At 39.5% G+C, this 22,605-nt stretch overlaps 1 protein-coding gene across 7 annotated transcripts in view; it reads left to right on the forward strand.

The window, feature by feature from the left end:
- The first annotated feature begins 4,234 nt into the window (after positions 1-4,234).
- MDM4 (MDM4 regulator of p53) overlaps positions 4,235-22,605 on the forward strand; it is a 41,799-nt gene continuing 23,428 nt past the window's right edge. For 5 of the 7 annotated variants that reach the window (XR_014326005.1, XR_014326006.1, XM_082833756.1 and 2 more), the window contains exons 1-3: positions 4,235-4,339; positions 20,319-20,430; positions 22,127-22,201. Coding sequence is in view for 5 of the 7 variants with exons in the window: in XM_082833756.1 (XP_082689882.1) it covers positions 20,353-20,430; positions 22,127-22,201 (153 nt within the window). In the remaining 2 variants the exon portion in view is untranslated. Of the gene's footprint in view, positions 4,340-4,546; positions 4,677-20,318; positions 20,431-22,126; positions 22,202-22,605 lie in introns of those variants that run through there. The other 2 variants (XM_082833758.1, XM_082833757.1) reach the window with 2 other exon arrangements.

The raw sequence follows: 22,605 nt of genomic DNA on the forward strand, positions 1-22,605 counted from the left end.
AAGTCTTTGAAATCTGATGTGTATTTTACACTTACAGCACATCTCCATTAGGACTAGCCACATTTCAAACCACATGTGCCTGGTGGCTATTATATTGGATAGTGTAATTCAATACAGTGCCAATCTTCTATACAGTAATCAACATTTCAATCAAAGGAGACTCTTTCTTTCTCTGGTTTTTAGACAGTCTTCTAATTCTTCCTCCCTCTCCTCATCATTTATGCCATATTTCTTCAAACGACTTCTCCCACCTCTGCCTCTTGAAATCCTATTCATTCTTAAAGGCTCCATTCTTCTACAAAACCTTCAATGATTATGTTAAATGGGAAGGAAAGATTAATTCAAGAACCTATAGACTCACAGTTTATAGATTCAGTAATAGAGCCATACATTTGTTGTTCAATTTGTAATTGAAAAAGTAAAATCGGATCTCTGCATTACAACATGCACAAAAATTCACCACAAATGAGTTAAAGGCTTAAATGTGAAAAGCAAAGATTTAGAACTTTTAGAAGAAAATATACAAAGTGTCTTTATGATTCATAGACAGGAAAGAACTTCTTAAATAATATACAATAAATAAGCTATCATAAAGAAAATAATTAATAAATTTGACTTCATTAAAAAACTTCTGTTCAAAGGACAACATTCAAAAAGTGAAAACAAGCTATAGATTTGAAGATGTTATTTGTAATACATATAATTAAGAAGGATTAATATCCAGATTATATAGGGAACTCATAAATCAATAAGAAAAAGACAAACCAATAGAAAAATGGGCAAAAGATATGGACAATTTATAGATGGGTAGTCAATAAATATGAAAAAATACTCAAACTTACTAATAATCATGGACACATAAATCAAACCACCACGAGAAATCATTTCACATCTATTTTTAAAAAACCTTGTTATTATACAAGTGTTGGTGAAAATGTGAAGCAACAGAATCCTTATACACTCCTTTCAGGAGTGTATACTTCTACAATCACTTGGAAACACTTTATCACAATCTAAGTGAGTTGATAATGTGTATATTACCCAATAATTCTACTCCCTAAAGTACACACAGAGACACATACAAGAATGTTGATAGCAGCATTGTTTGTAGAGCAAACAATAGGAAACACCTAAATATTTGTCAAAGGAAGAGATGGGATAAAAAAAATGGTGGTGCATTCATTTACTGTTATGGGCTGAACTGTGTCCTCTCAAAATTCATATGTTGAAGTTCTAAGCCCCAGTACCTCAGAATGTGACTCTATTTGCAAATAGGCCCTTTATAGAGATGATTAAGGGAAAATGAGGTCATACACATGGGCCCTAATCCAATATGGTTGATGTCCTTATGAGAAAAGGAGATTAGGACACAGACAATGTGCAGAGGGACAAATATGAAGACAAATTTTTTAAAATTTTAAAGCATAAAATATTTGAAAGGAATATATACAGGTATATAACCTAAAAGTCTAAAGAAATGCATGGCAGGGGTAAGTACCAAACTCAGGATAATGGTTCCCTCTGCAGTTGAAGGAGGGAGATGCCATCGGAGAAGGGACTGCGGGGAACTTTTTTGTATAGGTAAAGTATTGTTCTATAGGAAGAATGGTGCGGAAAAGGAAATCATATTCTTCATTATACCTTTTTGTATGTCTGAAGTAACTCCTTATAACTTTTTTTTAAAATTTTATTTATTTTTGGCTGCATTGGGTCTTTGTTGCTGCACGCGGGCCTTCTCTAGCTGTGGTGAGAGGGGGCTACTCTTCTTTGCAGTGCACAGGCTTCTCACTGTGGTGGCCTCTCTCGTTTCAGAGAATGCGCTCTAGGTGCGCAGGCTTCAGTAGTTGGGGTGCATGGGCCCAGTTGCCCCATGGCATGTGGGATCTTCCTGGACCAGGGCTCGAACCCGTCTCCCCTTCATTGACAGGAAGATTCCCAGCCACTGCACCACCAGGGAAGCCCACTCCTTATAACTTTTAAGAAAGGCTCTAGACCAATAACATTGGCTTCTAATTCCTTTAAAGCTGCAATGGGCCTTAGAAAAGTCATCTGATTCAGCCATTTTATGTTACAGATTGGGAAACTGAAGACCTATGTAACTTTCTCATTTCTAGAATAGCTAGACTAAACCCAGATTTCCTGTTTCTTTATTGAATAAGTGGTTTGTGAGCACAGTTCGTAGAGAAGGAAGCGGTGATCACTGAGTCAGTTATGAGCTTGTTAAGCCAATTTCATTTTCTTTTTTGGCAAGATTACTTGACTGGTAGAAGAAATACTATAGTTATGATTTGTTTTCATGATAGCAAGTCATTTAATGAGGTTTTATGAACTCCTTGGGAAAGGTCAGAGAAATGTTTCCAGATGTTGACCTCTAGTAGGTGGGATAATTGGTTTAAGAACAACCCTGGAAGAGGAACAATTAATCATGAATCAGAGTCAACCATGAGGGGAATAGCTCTACTCTTAATCATGTCCTATTCAACATATTTACCAAGGCTTTAAATGAAAATAAGTTAGATATGTTAATCAACAATTTGCAAAATGCAAAAGTGAAAGAGCTAATCTCTCTTGACTCTCCAGACAAGGCTAACTGCAGCTCATCATTGCACTTATCACATTCTCTTTACCTGGACAGTCTGAGGCCTCCTCTAGGCAGATTCCAGGTGTCACTTGTTTTAGAATCCTCTACACTGGTGCTTGGCACACAGCAGATATTCAACGAATACTTGTCGACAAACTGAATTGCATGACAGGATCACAATTCCAACAGTCCAGGAGACAGTAGGAAAGGACCTAAAGTAACGAGGCACTATTTAAAAGATACAAAACAAACTCCTGTTTGGGATTTTTTCAAAAATTAAAATTAATTGCAGAAAAAGAGAGGAGAAATAGTTGACAGTGGTTCACCTAAAAAAGCTCTCTGGGAAAAACTGTGAAAAAAGAATTAATTCTTCAGCTTATTTACAAAACTCTGGATCTCCACCTAAGTCGGAGGTGATGCCAGAAGTAGAGCAAGGTGCAATGTGCAAATTAAGAGAGGTCATTGCCCCATTTTATTTTGCATGCATGTGTATCTGGTTTTGGGAGCCACATTTTAAATAGGACAAAGAGGTACTTGTTCAGAAGGGTGGCAAGGGGGCTTGAAGCCATGGCAAATAAATAGCTGAAGGTTCTGAGGGGATTTTCAGCCTGCAGAAAAACAAAAGAGAGAGTTAGAGATGGGGCATGATAACTGTCTGCAAAAAAACCCAATAGGGGCTTCCCTGGTGGCGCAGTGGTTGAGAGTCTGCCTGCCGATTCAGGGGACATAGGTTCGTGCCCTGGTCCAGGAGGATCCCACATGCCACGGAGCGGCTGGGCCCGTGAGCCACGGCCGCTGAGCCTACGCGTCCGGAGCCTGTGCTCCGCAACGGGAGAGGCCACGGCGGTGAGAGGCCCGCGTACCGCAAAAAAAAAAACCAAAAAAAACCCCAAACCAATAGTACTTATATTGGAAAGAATAAAGCCTTACTCTTCTCCAAACTGCAGAACTGAAACCAAGAGAAATGGCAAAATAACATATTTCAGCCCAGAAATTCCTCTAACACCTAGAATCACCCTAAAATAAACGAAATGAGGTATTGGGGGGAGGTCATGCCAGTTGGCACTGGCAGAGGTTGAAGACAACCTGCCTGAGAGGTTTGAAGGTGCTTTTGTATTGGGAGAAAGCAGGCTAGATGACCTGGTTGTGTGATCCAAACAAGCTCCACCTCATTGTCCTTTGCATCTCTCTTTTAGCATTTCTTGTAGTGATTCGTGTATATACTAGGCTTATTCTCACCCAATTAGCGACAACACTAGGATGCTGTTTCTCCGCTCCAGCCACCTCTGGGGAGTAAGAATGAATAAGTTAACACTGAGAAACAGAGGGAGTGGCTTTTCAGCTTTCTGAAGAGCTGAAAAGGCGGCCTCTGATTATGCTTTTAGCTTTCTCCCCTCCCTGTTTTTTGATCTCCCAGGACATGTTTATGAATATCACAAGATCCTGCAATTTCCTCAAATGTTCTCTCTTGAAACCTCACAACTCTTAGTGGTCCAGGTCCTGCGACTCTCTTTCCCCGGACTGGATCTACTCTATGGTAGGGGCGGCTCAGCCTCCTGACTCTCTAGCCATCCAGTTGGCCCATCTATGGTTTCTGGAGGCCTCACCGGAAGCTCTTATGGGAGATGGGTTGGCGAGGCCGGAAGTTGCGCCCTCACTACTCGCCGTTTCAAAATGCTGCTGAGGCCTTAGGGCCTGTGACTGACGCCCCCTCCCCCCCGGGCTCTGCGGGGGAGCTACTCATGGAGCGGCCGTAAGGTGTGGCTTTTGGGTTTAGTCGGCGGGGTGCCGGGAGGCCGGGGGTGGGAAGTGGAGAGTGGGGAGCGGGCGCGGCGCGGCCAGTTCTGCAGGCCCCGGAGCCGGGGTAGCCGGCGGGAGGAGCTAGAGGCGTGGGTGGCGGCGTGGGGACGGTCGCACAGGGCGGAAGAAGGGCTGGTGGAGGAAGGGTTATAAGATGAGAATCAGCAGAGGACAAAAATGGAGGTGGAGTGACGTGATGCAGGTCGGCCAACAGGTTACAAACCAAATCGAAATAGATTGACGATGCTTAATTGGACGCAAAATATGAGGATGACTGAGGCACTTTGTAGGAAAGGTGGGAAAGAGGGAGGCGGAGAGAGTGACATTGAGGTGTCTTCGAGATTTTAAGGCAGTAATTTTCAGGGCTGCGGACCATCTGTCTCAGAGGCACTTGAGTGCTTTTTTGAAGAATGCTCACTTGGGGGCCACACCCAGATTTCCTCTAACAGAATGCCGGGAGCTGGGGCTCGGGAATATGTATTTTAATCAGCACATTTCCCAGTTGATTCTTGTACACCCTCAAGTTTGAAAACCAGTGTTTTAAAGCGACACCCGGAGAAAATGCTGCTTCTGTTTTCCTTCATCCGGAAAGATCTATTAGTTACGAAGCTGCTCCGTGCTTTGGGATGTTGGCACGGGGAACAAGTATCAAAGATAACTTGGTACCTTTTGGTATTAAATTTTACTACATCTCAGTTTGGGTTTAGTCCCCTCCCTCCTCATACATTCCTGCTATGAAAAATTAATTTAGTTTAGAAGTATTTATTTCGGAATATTTTCTTTCACAGTACGGTCAGGATCACAATTTTTTATTTTAAAGTTTTTTAAAAAACTAAAATACTACTTGCCTGTTGTTAAAAAGAAAAAAAAAAGCACAGTACAGAAGTGTGTAAAGTTAATTGTCCATTAACGTGTCCCTAACCTGTCCCCTCCTCAAGCTAGCTACCCTTAACTGCTTGGTATTATGTCCTTCCTGACTTTTTCCACACGTACTCGCATTTTTAAACAACAGTGGGGTCATTTTGTGTCTACTGTTCTGTACTTTAAGTTTTTCAAATAACATCAGGGACAGCTTTCCATAAAGTCTACATATAATATTTTCTTTTAAGGGCTTGCGTAGTATTGAATTATAGGGTTGTACAAGAATTTCTTTAACCAGCTCCCCATTGATGGATTTTTAGGTTGTTTCCTAGCATATTGTTTGTTTTGCAAACTGCTGGAGCATACTCTTGCTACACACTTCACCTTTTTAGATGTGTAACAGACCTGGTAAGAACTAAAACAACATCTGAATGGTAGTTTCTTTTTTAAAAGAAAACAGTTGGTTTTATTACTTTAACATATTTAGTTGAAAGACAGTCAGACTGGTGTTTAGTAGAGGTCCTTAGGGCTTTAAAGAATTGATAAGAATGATTAGTTCTGCTGATTTCTGACAAGAAGCTTTTATTTTAATTAGTCTTTAAATCACAGTTATCTTCAAAGGTAGAGATTTGAAGATGAGGTGTAGGAGTCTTTTGGACTAAGTGTAGGGTAAAAACCACTCTTCTGTTATCATTGAGAGATGTATAAGACTGTTCCTTCTCTCTATGATTTCAATCCAGTAGGGGACACACATAAAGACATAAATACAATGTTGTGAGTGTTTTAATAGAGGTGCTGTGGTGTCATCAGCTTCCTTTGGGGAGTCAGAAAAGCCTTGACCAAGGAGGTAACTGGAATAGTATTTCCAAGATTACTAGTTTTTTCAAGATACAATAGATAAACACATGGAATTGTTGTCATTTCTTACACATTTGCTGTGTACCATTCAATAAGGTAATTAAAACCTATTGTTTTAATTTAATATTGTTATTTTCTATTTTCCCACCTTTTTAAGGAAATATTTTAAAGTTTCACAGATGTGTCATTTTATTTACCTTTAAATATGTCAGGATGTAGCTCTTATCAGGTTAGGATTTTTTAAAAATTTACCACAGTGCCTTTCTACTACCATTTACAGCTTCTTAATAGTATCTAATACCTAGTACATAATTCAAAATTTCCTGATTGTTTAGGAAAAAATGACATTTTACAGATGGCTTGTTTGAATTAGGACTTGAACAAGGTCCACACATTGTATTAGGGTAGTGTTTTTTAAGTCTCTATAACAGTCTGTCCACTTCAACAGTAATGCTGCACCCAGGACCCTGTAGAATTTCCTACATTCTGGATTTGCCTAATTGCCTGCTTTTAGTATTGTTTAGTTATTCCTCCATCCTCCATTTTTTCCCCCTACAAACACATATTAGTTAGATCTAGAAGCTTGATTAGATTTGGATTGGGGGTGGGGGGCCAAGAATACTTCATAGGAGGTACTGGGTGCTTCCAGTTGCTTCACACAGGAAGTACACGATGTGTGAATGCTGCTCTTTCTAGAGATAAATTTGGTCAGTGGGTCAAATGCTGTAAGCCTGCTCAGTGTGTTTTTAAGTCCCCCCTTCCCCCAACCTTTCACTTATATGGTTTTAACACTTATTAATGATTGTTGAGGAGATGACATTTAACTGGAGACTGGAAGGTTTAGGATGAGTCAGTCTTGTACAGAGAACTGTGTTCAAAATGAAGGAACAATGTGTGCAAAGGCCCGGTTTGAGAAACTAAAAGATCAGTGTGGATGAGGTGCAGGGAGTGTAAGGAAGAGCAGTGTAAGTTGGAAAGACTGGCAAGGTGCTGAGGGCCTAGGCTCTTTATTTTTCGAACAGTAGCAAGCAGTGGAGCAGGGCCTGGCAGGGTAGGATTGTTTATTTTATTTTGGTTTTTTAATCCTTCTGGCTGTAGTGTGGAGTTTGGATTGAAGTGGAGTTAGAGAGACAGTTAAGAGTCTATTGCAGTGACACAGGCAAGAAATAACATTTTTTGATTTGGGGAATTGATGGTGAAGATGAAGAGAGGGCGTGGTTTTGAAAGATTTAGGAGTTAAAATCCATAAAGTTTGATGATATGATAATGGGGGAAGAGGGAGAGGTCAAGATGACTCTAACTTTCTGGTTTGAGAAACTGAATGTAAAAGGATAAGCTTTAGTCTTGGGCAAGTTATTTGACTTCTTTTTTTTTGCGGTACGCGGGCCTCTCACTGTTGTGGCCTCTCCCATTGCGGACGCGCAGGCTCAGCGGCCATGGCTCATGGACCCAGCCGCTCTGCAGCATGTGGGATCTTCCCGGACCGGGGCACGAACCCGTGTCCCCTGCATCGGCAGGTGGACTCTCAACCATTGCGCCACCAGGGAAGCGCTATTTGACTTCTTTAAGCCTCAGTTTTCTGTATTAAGGAGAGGCTAACAGTACCTAACCCTGTTGCACTCAAAACAGATTCCAGGTGAAAAAGGGAAAAGATCTTGCTTTGGGTTCAGAGCCCATCAACTGACTTCATTTCTCACATACATCCGAGAACAATTCCTTTCCTCATGGTATTTTTCTCTCCTATTCTTTCCAGTGTTCTCCCATTTTAAAGTCCTCCCACTGCTATTGCCATTCCCTCTCATTCCTCCTCTGCCTTGCAATCAAAAGTAATTTGTCTTTCTCTGAACTTCTGTGGCCCTTAAATCAGTATCTTTTTAATGGCACAACACTTTCTACCAGATGTTAAACCCTTATTGACGTTTAAATTCTTCAGAGCTGCCAAGCGGTCAAGTCTTGTTCCTACTAAGATGCTGAACTGGCATGAATGCTGACTCCTTTCTCTCAAATCATCCCTAGAGGGACTATAAAAGGAAAATACTGTGAGAAACAAATGGGTGATGTGGACTTTTTTGAACTGCTTTGTGGGGTGGAGGTGGGGGTTGGGGGAGGGTGGGTCTTTGGCCTAGGACAGGAGTCAGGCAGGCATAGCTGTAGGAGAATAAAACTGTGGAAGAAGGGAACTATTGGAATACTGCTCTAGTTGCTCTCCTGCCTCATTACTTTGGAATTACCTTTTTCTACACTTGCTGTGACTCAACCCTAGTCCAGCTTTCCTTAAGAGTAAATCAGGGCATTACAGAAGCATATACTTGTGAGGAGGAGTTGAGAAAAAAAACAAGTGATGACTGACTTTAGGCAGTCACTTCTCTGTCCGTTACCTTCTTAATTCTTAGGTCTCCCCAAATCCCTATCATAATGCTGTATCTCCCTGGGGAACAGAAGGTGAATCCTTGGTCTGAGCTGTGATTGTATGGGATGGATAGTGATTGTGGTTATCTGGTGCTTGGGATTTTCTACTTTAGTGTTCATTTCCTACCTTACTCCAGCTTACTGTGGCTGATTTTGGCTGGAATTTGGTCTTCTCCCTTATGCTTTGCCAATCAGAATAGCTGCTGTCCTCTAGGGAAAAATAACAGTGTTGAAGAGCACAGGTATTTCAATAGGAGAACAATATATAGGCTTCATTGGAACATAAGTAATAGAACAGATGGATCAAGAGTTTAAAGTTAGGGCTTCCCTGGTGGCTTAGTGGTTAAGAATCTGCCTGCCAATGCAGGGGACACAGGTTTGAGCCCTGGTCTGGGAAGATCCCACATGCCGTGGAGCAACTAAGCCCATGCGCCATGACTACTGAGCCTGTGTGCCACAACTACTGAGCCTGTGTGCTACAACTACTGAAGCCCGTGCACCTAGAGCCCGTGCTTCGCAACAAGAGAAGCCACTGCGATGAGTAGCCCTCTCTCGCTGCAACTAGAGAAAGCCTGTGCACAGCAATGAAGACCCAATGCAGCCAAAAATAAATAAATAAAATAAAATTTTAAAAAAAGTTTAAAGTTAGACTGATAATCATTCTAGAGGAAGTAGGGATGATATTAACAACTTGAAACAAGAATAAGCAGAGGCTGATAGAACCAAGCAGAAATAGTAGCCTTGAAAAATATAGTGGTTGAAATAAAGAACATCACATCAGATGGATGTAACAGAATGGATACAATTGAGTGAATTAGAATTCTAGATTGAGGAAAACTCCCAGAACAAAGGAGAAAAGGACAAAGAAAAAAACATATAAATGAAAAGTTAAAAGATAAGGAGAATAGATGTAGAGGTACTCACATCTGAATAATAGGAATCTTAGAGAAATAAAAATGGAAAGGAGGAAGTATTGAAGAAATAATGGAAAAATTGTTCTTTTAGAATTAAAAAGGAAAAAGAAAGTCCCCAGATGGAAGGGTTTCTTAGAGTGCTAAAAATAAGAGGTCAGGAAAAACTCACTTCTAGACATATTATAGTGAAATTTAAGTGTATCACAGCAAAAGAAAATTGTAGGAGCCTCAGAGAGAAAGAACAGATCACACACGAAGGAGCAAAAATTAAATTGACATCAGAGTTTTGAACAACATCGCTAAATGCAAGAAGACAAGAGTGTTTTTAGGGTTTTGTAGGGAAACTTAGAGTTTTATACCTAACCACATTTATTTAAATAGGAGGGGATGATACAGATATTTTCAGGCATATGAAGTATTGGAAGCCTTGCCACCTAAAGGCCCACATTGAAGACAGTTCTAGATGAAGTACTGAGAGATTCAAATCCAGAAAATGTTACAAGAGATATATGAAATAAAGGTAATCAGATACCTTGTTATCATTTATTGTTGTAAAGGCTAAGGCCAAAGGGGAAAAAAAAAGAGAGAAAAGGAAAATTCAAGAGAGGGGAAAAGATATCTGCCCCAGAATTTAAAGTCCAAATGATATCATGCTGAAGTTCATATCTTATTAGCAGGGAGACAGAGATACAATTTTAAGAAAGGTAAAAGGAAGAGTAGGACAAACTAGAATGCTAAATTCAGATGGTAGAGACAGGGAGTTCCCTGGTGGTCCAACGGTTAAGACTTGGAGCTCCTAGTGCAGGGACCGGGGTTCAATCCTTGGTCAGGGAACTAGATCCCGCATGCCACAACTGAAAGATCCCAAGTTCCACAACTAAGACCCGGTGCAGCCAAATAAGTAAATAAATATTAAAAAAAAAAAAGTGGGGGAGACTTCCCTGATGGCACAGTGGTTAAGACTCCATGCTCCCAATGCAGGGGGCCCAGGTCCCATCCCTGGTCAGGGAACTAGGTCCCACATGCATGCCGCAACTAAGAGTTTGCATGCCGCAACAAAGGAGCCCACGTGCTGCAACTACGGAGCTGGTGAGCCACAACTAAGGAGCCCACCCGGTGCAACCAAATAATAAGTAAATATTTAAAAAAAAAAAAGAAAGAAACTCTTTGGACATTCCAAAACTTGTTCTTAAAAAAAAAAAAGAAAAGAAAAAAGATGAAAGAGAAGATTTATAGATATCAGTTACATTAAATGGACTAAATTCACCAAAGATAAAAATCGGGCTTCCCTGGTGGCGCAGTGGTTGAGAGTCCGCCTGCCGATGCAGAGGACGCAAGTTCATGCCCCGGTCCGGGAAGATCCCACATGCCGTGGAGCGGCTGGGCCCGTGAGCCATGGCCGCTGGGCCTGCGCGTCTGGAGCCTGTGCTCCGCAATGGGAGAGGCCACAACAGTGAGAGGCCCGCGTACCGCAAAAAAAAAAAAAAAAAAAAAAAAAAAAAAAAAAAATTGACAAATTGGATTAAAAAACTCAAAATCCAGATATATGCTTTTTACAAGGGCACGCCAAAAGTTTAAGGGCATGCAAAAATTGAAATTAAAAGATTGGGGAAATACATACCTGGAAGTACTAACTAAAAGAAAGTTGGCATGACCATACTAATACAAGATAAAATATACTTGAAGACAGAATGTCTTAATTGGGATGGAAAGAAACACTACATAATTATAATCACTATATATTAATCACTCACCAAGAAGATATAGCAGTTTAAAGCATGAATGCCTCTGATTAAAAATCCTTACAACAGATGAAGTGAAATTGGTAGAACTACACTGGGCTCAATGGAGAAATCCACCATCATGGTGGGAGATTTCATTACATCTCTTAATTAATTGTATGTCAAGCTGACAGATTGGCAGAAATAGAAGAGTGTAAAAAACCAACAAGCTTAACCTAATGAACATAGAGTTTTGCACGCAGTTAGTATGGAATTGATCATCAACTAGACCATGGTGAAAGCCGTAACAATTTGAAAGATCAAGTTTTATGCAGAGGGTGATCTCTCCCACTGTGTTGCTAAATTAGTGGTTAATCACAAAAACATACATTTGAGAAATACAGTATACATAGGCATAGCTATATAATTCATGGATTAAATAAATTATGGAAATTTAAAAATACCTACAGCTGAATGAGAATGAAGACTTTATATATCAAAACCTATGAGCTGAATAAAAAAGTAGTGCTGGGGTAGAAGGGGGAAGGAATTTTTAGCCTTAAATATTCAATTATAAAAGGAGTAAACTAAGTGTCTAATTTATAATAATCAGGAAATGAACAGAATAAATTTTTTAAAGTAGAAGAAGTAATAAGATGTTAAACAATATCACGAATGGAAAGAAGGATGCAACTGTCCACTAAATAAAAATGACAAGAATGCTATCAACTATATGCCAGCAATTTTGAAGACTTAGACAAAATGTAAGAAGAAAAAAGCTTGAATAATCTAATATTTATTAAGCTAAAGCAGCAATTAAAAGTCTTCCCACAGGACTTCCCTGGTGGCGCAGTGGTTAAGAATCTGCCTGCCAATGCAGGGGACACGGGTTTGAGCCCTGCTCCAGGAAGATCCCACATGCTACGGGGCAACTAAGCACTTGTGCCACAACTACTGAGCCTGCGCTCTAGAGCCCATGAGCCACAGTGCTGAGCCCGTGTGCCACAACTACTGAAGCCCGTGCACCTAGAGTCTGTGCTCTGCACCAAAGAGAAGCCACCACAATGAGAAGCCTGTGCACCACAATGAAGAGTAGCCCTTGCTCGCTGCAGCTAGAGAAAGACCGCGCACAGCAGCGAAGACCTAACACAGCCATAAATACATACATACATAAATCTTTCCACAAAGAAAGCACTGGGTTTTATAAGTTTTATAAGTTTTATAGGTCAGAAATCTTTCAAAGACTAGAACATCTCAATTTTGTTATAGAATTTTTTTTCAGGCAGTAGACAAATAGGGACTATTTGCCAGCTAACCCTGACATCCAAATGAGACAAAAACTTGACAGTGGAAAATAACAGACTTATTTCATTCACCAGCAGAGACTTTACAACCTAAACAAAATATTAGCAAATCAAAACCAACAGTATGCAAAAAAGGATAATATCCAAAACCAAGTTGGATTTATCTCAGGTGTGCAAGGATATTTATATTAGAAAATCCATAAATGAAATTCAAAATTTACCACATTAATAGATTAAAAAACCAAAAAAATCATGATCATTTTAATAGGTGCAGAAAAAGCATTTTCTAAATCACTCTTCCATGATATAATCCTTTTTTTAAAAAAATTTATTTTGTTGAAGTATAGTTGATTTACAATGTTGTGTTAGTTTCAGGTGTACAACACAGTGATTCAGTTATATATATATTCTTTTTCAGATTCTTTTCCCTTACTGGTTATTACAAAATGCTGAGTATAGTTCCCTGTGCTATACAGTGGGGCCTTGTTATCTATTTTGTATGTAGTAGTGTGTATGTCCATGATATATTCTTCTTTTTAAAATTTTTTTTAACCACATTAAAAATATTTATCTATTTGGTTGCACTGGGTCTTAGTTGTGGCAGGTGGGCTCCTTAGTTGTGTCATTCGAACTCTTAGTTGCAGCATGTATATGGGATCTGGTTCCCTGATCAGGGATCAAACCCTGACCCCCCTGCATTGGGAACTCGGGATCTTATGTACTGTGCCATTAGGGAGGTCCCCATGATATATTCTTAATGAGGAGCAAAAGGAACCCTTTCAAGATGATAAAGAATAACCATAAGAAAAAAAATAGAGAAAACATGTTATGTAGGGAAACATTAGAAGCACTCCCTTTAAAATCAGAGACAAAAATGTCTGATACTGTGTGTACTCAACATTGTATTGATAGTCCTAAGCAGTAATGTAAGATGAGTAGAAGAAATTAGAGGCACAAGAATTGGAAAGGAAGGAATAAAATTTTATCTGCAGGTGATATGGTCATTTACATAGAAAACAGAAGGATCCACAGACAAGTTATTAAAAATAATTACGTAAGTTTAGCAGGTGACTGGATATAAGATTATTGAAAGTCACTTGTATTTCTGTACATATGCAAAAACCACTAAAAAGCAGTGGAAGAGAAGGCATCACAGTAGTATCAATATCAACTTTAGAAATCAGTCTAACACAAATGTGCTAGACCTCTAAAGGGAAAATTGTACAACTTTTCTAAGAGATATTAAATAAGATCTTAATAGAGGAATGTGTCATGTTAATGAATTGAAAAACAGTTTGATCTATATATTAAATGTAATTTCATTCATAATCCCAACAGGGATTTTCATGAAACTTGATGATGCTAAATTTTATATAGAAGAGTTAAGGACCCAAGAATAGCTGGTCACTTCTAAAAAGGAATGGGAGGGGAAGACTTGCCCTGTGGGATGGCAAGACTCCTGATAAGATGGAAGAATTAAGATAGTGTCAGGGGCTTCCCTGGTGGAGCAGTGGTTAAGAATCTGCCTGCCAATGCAGGGGACACAGGTTCAAGCCCTGGTCCGGGAAGATCCCACATGCTGCCGAGCAACTAAGCCCGTGAGTCACAACTACTGAGCCTGTGCTTTAGAGCTGGTGAGCCACAACTACTGAAGCCCACGCACCTAGAGCCTGTGCTCTGCAACAAGAGAAGCCACGGCAATGAGAAGCCCGCGCACCGCAACAAAGAGTAGCCCCCGCTTGCTGCAACTAGAGAAAAGCCCGCGTGCAGCAACGAAGACCCAGTGCAGCCAAAAAAACTTTAAAAAATAAACTTAAAAAAAAAGTGTCAAATTGTATAGACAGGAAGATCAGACCAGTGGACTAGAATAGAAAACTCGTAAACACTCATGCATGTTGATACACGACAAAGGTGGCTGTCAGTCAAGAAGGTCATGTTCAATAAATTCAGCTGGGAAAAAAATGGCCATCCATATAGAAAAAGAATAAAACTGACCTCTAAAAAGAAAAAAGTCAACTCTAGATGGATTAAGGGTTTAAATGTCATAAACAAAAATTTAAAAGTTTTAGTAGACATCCCCCTCCCACACACACACAAATCTTAGTAGACAGTCTAGGTGAAAATGAGACCTTGGAGAGTAAAAGATTGTTTAACCCAGGCAGAGATCATTGACTAAAAAATAGAAGATTGATAAATATAAATTTGACTTAATTAAAATTAAGTTTTTGCTCAAAAAGATTTTTCCACCTTCTAGAAAATGGAAAGGAGGTTAAAAATTGGGAGAAGATATTTGCAGGACATCCAATTGACAAAGGGTTAATATTAAAAATATATATAGAACTATTACAAATCAGTAAGTATAACAAAATCAATTAGAAAAGTGTGTAAAAGACAACACATTTCACAGAAGAGGAAACACATATGGCTGATAAGCATGTAAAGAGATAGCATCATTAGTGATCAGGGAACTGTAGACCAAGCCCATACCTATTTGATTGGGAAAAATTAAAAAGTCTTAGGACATTAGATGTTGGAAAGGAGGTAGATTCACAGGGTATCTTATACATTGCTGATAGGATTATAAATTGGTACAAACACTTTGAGGACAGTTTGGTGTCAGATCCTAAAGTTGAATATTCATATATGCTATAACCCAGCAATCTGTCTTGTAGATATGCCCATGAGATACTTTTTGGCACATATAGAAGAACGTTAATAGCACTATTCATGATAGTGAAAGCCTAGAAACAACTCAAATGTCCATCACACACTGGAAATATACAGCAAAGTAAATAAAGAATAAAATACGCTATGACATGGATGAACATTGAAAACATTATGCTAAATGAAATAAGCCAGACACAAGGACAAATATTGTATGATTTCATTTATATGAGGTACCTAGAATGGGCATATTCATAGAGACAGAAAGTAGGGTAGTGGTTACCAGGGTCTCTGGGGAGAGGGGATAGTGAGGAGTTATTGTTTTATGAGTACAGAGTTTCAGCTTGTGGTGATGAAAAAGTTCTGGTGATGCATAGTGGTGATGGTGTACAACATTGTGAATGTACTTCATGTCACTGAATTGTAAATTTAAAAATGGTAATGGGGTAGGGAAGGGAAGGACTGGGAGTTTGGGATTAGCAGATGCAAATTATTGTATATAGAATGGATAAACAACAAGGTCCTACTGTATAGTACAGGGAACTGTATTCAGTATCCTGTGATAAACCATAATGGAAAAGAATATGAAAAAGAATTTATATATGTGTAACCGAGTCACTTTGCTGTACAGCAGAAATTAAACACAACATTGTAAATCAACTATTCTTCAATAAAATTTTAAAAAATGGTAAATTTTTGTTATATGAAGGAACTCAAGAGACACGGAAGTAGGAATTTATTTTAGTGAAACAAAAATTCCTAAAATTACATACAACATACTTCCTTTTTTGTGAGTTAAAAGCAGCTAAACTGAAAATATGTACTTTTTAGGATTCCATTTTGATGCAGTAAAGTGCATAAAAAGGAAGGGAAGAAAATCAAAACAATTCAGGATGATTGTTGGGAGGAGGCAGGGGAATGGGAGGGGGAATCTTATGGGTAAATATAGACTGTTGCCAGAGTCCTAGTTTGTGGATGTTTATTGCATTATTAAGAAAACTCAAGTAAAAGTGGGCCATGTGTGGATGAACAATGAGAGTATGTATTGAAGGAAAGAATTGTGATTAATTCTGTGTACTTGAAGTCTAATGGGAAAAAAATATTGCTAAGTGGGGACTTCAGAGCTGTTCTGAGTTTAAAATCTTGACTTCAGCAGTTTCCTAATTGTGTGATCTTGGGCAAATAATGTCCCTGTGCTTCTCTTGCTTCATTTATAAAGTAAGGATAATAATAGTGCCTACATCATAGGATTATTTAAGTATTAAACAGATTAATATATGTGCTGGTACAGATTAAGCTCTATATAAGTCTTTGCCATTTATTTCTTATGATGCTATGTGCTGAGTTCTGTGGGATGAACATCCCATTCTATGCGTTGGTTCTGGTGGTCTCGCTTGTAGTCTGTCATGCAGCTGGAGTTAGGTGTCACCTGAGGCTGGAATGTCCCAAGATGTGTGATACTTTGGAGGGTATGGTTGGAAAGCTGAGCTCAGCTGGATGACTGAGCCTCTCCACGTGGCCTTTTTGTGTGGTCACCAGTAGAGTAGCCAGTTGGGAGATGTGGTTTATTGGGGGCCATTTTTGGAAATTGTCCAAACTATTATTAATATTTGTATCCATCGTGTTGTTCTACTATGTACATAATTGACAGTTTAGGCACTGGGGATATATTAATGAACAAATAAATAGAAATCCCTTCCCACTTACAGCTTATGTTTTACATGATAAAAATTAAAATGTATATACTGTGTTGGTTGGTAACAAGGACAGTGAAGAAAAGAAGAATAAAGCAGGGAAGGAGATAGGGAATACTGGGGGCTGGGAGTTGCAGTTTTTAAAATGTGTGGTCACATTTAAAATGTGTGGCCTCATTGATAAAATGACATTTTGAGCAAAGACAAAAGGAGGAGGTTAGGAGCCAGAGGGGCAAGGGTGGAAGCAAGAAAACCTTTACGAGCTAAGGCAGTTCAGAGATGGGCAGTTTGGTTAGTGTAGTAATGACGGAGGTAGTGAGAAATGCTTTGATTTTGGATATATATTGAAGATAGAGCTTCAGAATTTATTCATAGACTAGGTGTGAAGTGTGAGAAAAAAAAGGAATTGAGGATAACTTCACGGTCATTGACCTGAGCAACTGGAAGGATGGAACTGCCATTTAATGAGATGGGGGAGACTATAGCACTAGCAGGTTTAGGGAGATGAGGTGTTTTTTGTTTTTGTTCTTGTTTAATTTTTGAATTTTATTTTATTTATGTTTTTATACAGCAGGTTCTTATTAGTCATCAATTTTATACACATCAGTGTATACATGTCAATCCCAATCGCCCAATTCATCACATCACCCCCCCCCCCGCTTTCCCCCCTTGGTGTCCATATGTTTGTTCTCAAGATGAGGTTTTTTTTTTAATAAGGTTTGAAATGCCAGTTAAACGCTATTTGCTTTAAAATGACAAGTTATGGGACTTCCCTTGTGGCACAGTGGTTAAGAATCTGCCTGCCAGTGCCGGGGACACAGGTTTGAGCCCTGGTCCAGGAAGATCCCACATGCCACGGAGCAACTAAGCCTGTGCGCCACAACTACTGAGCCTGTGTGCCACAACTAATGAAGCCCAAGCACCTAGAGCCTGTGCTCCACAACAAGAGAAGCCACTGCAATGAGAAACCTACGCACCGCAACGAAGAGTAGCCCCCGCTCGCCACAACTAGAGAAAGCCCACGAGTAGCAACGAAGACCCAGCACAGCCAAAAAATAAACAAACAAATAAATAAATTTACAAAAAATCCCTACAAGTTATGCTTGTATCCTGTTTGACTTCCCATTTTGTAGCAAGGGAAGCTGATAGAAGTGTTGCAGGAAAGAGAGTGGGGCATGAGAGGATGGTCATGTCCCAGGTCTCAGGCAAGTCCGAGTGTGGGTTCTTGGCTTTGCGCAGGAAAGAATTCAAGAGCAAGCCGTAGTAAAATGAAAGATGATTTATTCAGGGAGAAACACACTCCGTAGAGAGAGTGTGGGCCATTTCAGAAGGTGAGAGAGGCACCAGGGTATGGGGTTGTCAGTTTTTATAGGGGTGGGTAATATTATAGGCTAATGAGTGGGAGGAGTATTCCAGCTATATTGGGGAAGGGGTGGGGATTTTCAGGAATTGGGCCACCAATTTTTGACCTTTATGGTTGGCCTTAGAACTGTCATGGTACCTGTGGGTGTGTCATTTAGCTTGCTGATGTGTTACAATGAGTGTATACTGAGGCTCAAGGTCTAGTGGAAGTCGACTTGTCCTCCATCTTGGACCTAGTTGGTTCTAACCAGTTTATGTCAGGTTCTTAGGCTGTGCCATTCTTTCAAAGGTTGTGTTGCAGGAAGGGGGACCCCTTCCAGGGCCCGAGAGTGGGCTCTTGTCTAACACTCAGAAATGAATTGTCTGAGTAGACACACATGCTGACAAAGCAAGAGACTTCATTGGGAACGGACGCCCGGGCAGAGTAGGAGGGTAAGGGAACTCAGGAGGACTGCTCTGCCACAAGTGGCTTTCAGTCTTGGGTTTTATGGTGATGGGATTAGTTTCCGGGTTGGCCAGTCATTTTGACTCAGGGTCCTTTCTGGTGGCGCGCAACCGCTCAGCCAAGATGGATTCCAGCGAGGAGGATTCTAGGAGGTTAGTAGGACATGTGGACTGGCATCTCCTCTCTCCTCTTGACCTTTCCCATATTATTCCGGTTGGTGGTGGCTTGATAGTTCCTTACCAAGGATCTCCTGTCCTAAAATAACTCATGCAAATTGTTACTGCTTTGCTTGGCCAGGGTGGGCAGTTTCAGTCAGTGTTTTACCTAACAGTTGTGCCCTGCCCCCTTCCTGTCTCAGAAGGAGGGTTGAATTTATACTTTGTTGTCATTAATAAGTCTTCTCAGAAGAGTGAGGAACCTTGTTAGCTGTAAACCAGACTCTGTTGATTTTTTTTTTTTTTACAATGTGGACCAGTTTTTAAGTCTTTATTGAATTTGTTACAATATTGCTTCTGTTTTATGTTTTGGATTTTTGATGGGGAGGCATGTGGGATCTTAGCTCCCCGACCAGGGATCGAACCCACACCCCCCTCATTGGAAGGCGAAGGCTTAATCACTGGACTGCCAGAGAAGTCCCCAGGCTCTGTTGATTTTTTTATTTATAAATTTCACTGACTTTTGTCACCTTTTTACTAGAAAAAGTTCTGGGGACTTCCCTGGTGGCGCAGTGGTTACGAATTTGCCTGCCAATGCAGGGGACACGGGTTCGAGCCCTGGCCCAGGAAGATCCCATATGCTGCGTAGCAGCTAAGCCCCTGCGCCACAACTGCTGAGCAACCCCCTCTCGTCATAACTAGAGAAAGCCCGCACACAGCAACGAAGACCCAGTGCAGCCAAAAATAAATAAAAATAAATTAAAAAAAAAAAGTTCTGAAGGTAAACTCAAGTTTATTTAAAAATTTATTTTCCTTCTCTATAGCTTTTTTTTTAAGGACAAAAGTTAAAAGGTGAAAAACTTTAATTAAACCTTACCCTTTATTTCAGTTCATGCTATATCTTTCCTTTGATGATGTATGTCCACCTTGGTTCAACCCATTTTATAGGTATTTAGGTATTTACTCTTTTTAGGTATTTACTCTTTGGGCTTGGCACATTTTAAAAGCTGCTTTAACTGATACTGAATATTTTGACTCTGACTTTCCTGTGGTCTCTTGCCAAGACATGTTGCAACATGTTGCAGAGGTTTTCCTTGGTGCTCTTGGAGTCTTTAAATCTATTACTTAATCTTGGTAATTCCCCCAGCCCTGCATCTGTCTCCTAGGGGGTGCTCTTGAGCACTGTCCAAGAGAGGAGGAGATACCAGAGAACTGGGGAGGTAATGATTGCAAATTTCACTTTCAGCTAAAACAGTTTACTCATTATCATCAGTGTAGAGGTTGGAGCATGCCTGAACCTGTTTCTCTTGCAGGCTTCACTTGAGGGAAGTATAGATGGTTCTTATTCTTAGTGAAGCTCTTCAGTTTTTTGCAGGATCTGAACTAGAAAGTGATCAGAAGGGTAACAAGAACCTCAGCATGGGTACATTGCACTTGTGTAGGGTGCTGTGATATATGTGTTTCTTTTACTTCTGCTGGTTGCTTTTTTTGTAAATCCTAAAGAGAATTTTCTACTTTAGAAGAGATTTTTACAATTTTTTTCCTTTTAGATTTATCAGCAGACTTCATTTCACCACTGCCAAAATGACAACATTTTCCACCTCTGCCCATTGTTCAACATCTGACAGTGCTTGCAGGATCTCTCCAGAACAAACCAATCAGGTAACTTATTTTTAGGCATTCCTATTTTTCTTTAAGTTTTTAAAAATTAAATTGGGTCATGTAACTGACTTCACTGACTGTAGGATTTCATTCAGAGCAGAAAAGATTCCTTTTTTAAATGTCATATTAGGGAAACTAGTAAACAGTATCAATGCTTACAAATTTGAATTGATCATTGATTAAATAAATACTTGGAGGTTACAGATTGCTCAAAATGGCACATTTTAAACACCTATCCTGTTTTAGGGTATGGATGGCTAGTGGAGGATTTGGGGCCAAGTTATATATTTGTCTTCCTTCTCACTTCATTGTATATAATTTGTTTTCTTTAAAAATCAGTTTTAAATTGTAAATATAGTAAGTGTATTCTTATAAAAAATTCAGTCTTTATCATGTATTTATAAAGTATTTATCTGTAGAGATTCCTTTGATCATCTCCTCCCTTCTTCTGCCTAAGTCCCTTCCCTCTGAAATAACACTATTATCAATTTGGTGTGTCTTGTTCCAGATCTTTTCCTCTAACATAAAATACATAATTTTGTTTTGTGGTTTCATAAACATTGCACCATATATATATTATGTACCTTAATTTATGATAAAGATGGAATTTGATTTGATGGGGGAAAATGTGCCTTATGTAATAAATGGTTTTGACTTAATTGGCCATCCCTGAAAGGAAGCAAATGAAGACCTCAAACCTTGTACAAAAACAAATTCTGGAGAGAGAAAGATTTAAATGTAAAAAGTGAAATGATAAAAAATATTAGAAGAAAATTTAGGAAGTATTTTGAAACTTTAGAATAAGAGAGACCTTAAATAAGACAAAACCAAGGAGGGGCTTCCCTGCTGGTGCAGTGGCTAAGGCTCCACGCTCCCAATGCAGGGGGCCCAGGTTTGATCCCTGGTCAGGGAACTAGATCCCACATGCATGCCGCAACTAAGAGTTTGCATGCCGCAACAAAGTAGCCCACCTACCACAACCAGTGCAACCAAATAAATAAATATTAAAAAAAAAAAAGACAAAACCAAGGAGGCTGTAAGAGGATGAGAGAGACAAATTTGATCATATAAAATGAAAAAAATTAAATTCTGTGACTAAAGACAGACTGTATAATCAGAGTCAGGAGATGGCAAACAAAGTCACTAGTCCTTGTATGTATATACCACATCTTGTTTATCCATTCATCTGTCAATGGTATTTAGGTTGTTTCCATCTTTTGGCTATTATGAATAATGCTGCTATGAACAGCGGTGTACAAATATTTGTTTGAGTCCCTGGTTTTGGTTCTTTTGGATATATACCTAGGAGTGGAACTGCTGGGTCATATGGTAATTCTATGCTTAACTCTGAGTAACTGCCAAACCATTTTTCACAGTAGCTGCACCATTTTACATTCCCCCTAGCAGTGCTCAAGGGTTCCAGTTCCTTTACATCCTCGCCAACACTGGTTATTTTTTTTCTTTTCTTTTTTCCTGTTATTATAGCCATCCTAGTGGGTGTGAATGCGCTGCCTTTTCAAAACGTGATTTTTCAGGAAGTTAACAAGTAATAGACTGATCTTCTGTAGTTATTAGATGCTAAGTATGAACCAGGGTTTGTTAAAAAAAAAGTTTAAGGAGATTTGGTTTTCCCTTGGGGCTCAGAAACCAGTCTAATTGAAATGTAAATAGCAAATTTATTTTATGTTTATATCAGGTACGACCAAAACTGCCACTTCTGAAGATTTTGCAGGCAGCAGGTGCACAAGGTGAAATGTTCACTGTTAAAGAGGTAAGCCATCAAAGAAAATTCTCAGCTTAAAGAAAAGCTGAGAAGTATAATAGAAGCCTATGAATGTATAGTTCTGAAATCAGGCCTAAGAAAGGAAGTTCTATTCCTGTGGTACTGGAGAGGCATCTTTTGTTGTATTTTAAAGACCATCGAGGGACTTCCCTGGCAGTCCAGTAGTTAGGACTCCGTGCTTCCACTGCAGGGGGCATGGGTTCGATTCCTGGTTGGGGAACTAAGATCCAGCAAGCCGCATGGTGTGGCCAAAAAAAAAAAAAAGAAAAAAAAAAGACACTGTCTATGATTTACAAGATATGCTGTGAGGCAGGAATTAAATGCAGTAGTTTTTCATTATAAATCTGTCAGATACTCTTTTGAGCACTGTGAGTTATTTTAAACATGCATTT

Source organism: Leucopleurus acutus, assembly GCF_964270905.1.
Source record: "Leucopleurus acutus genome assembly, chromosome: 2".
NCBI lineage: Eukaryota > Metazoa > Chordata > Mammalia > Artiodactyla > Delphinidae > Leucopleurus > Leucopleurus acutus.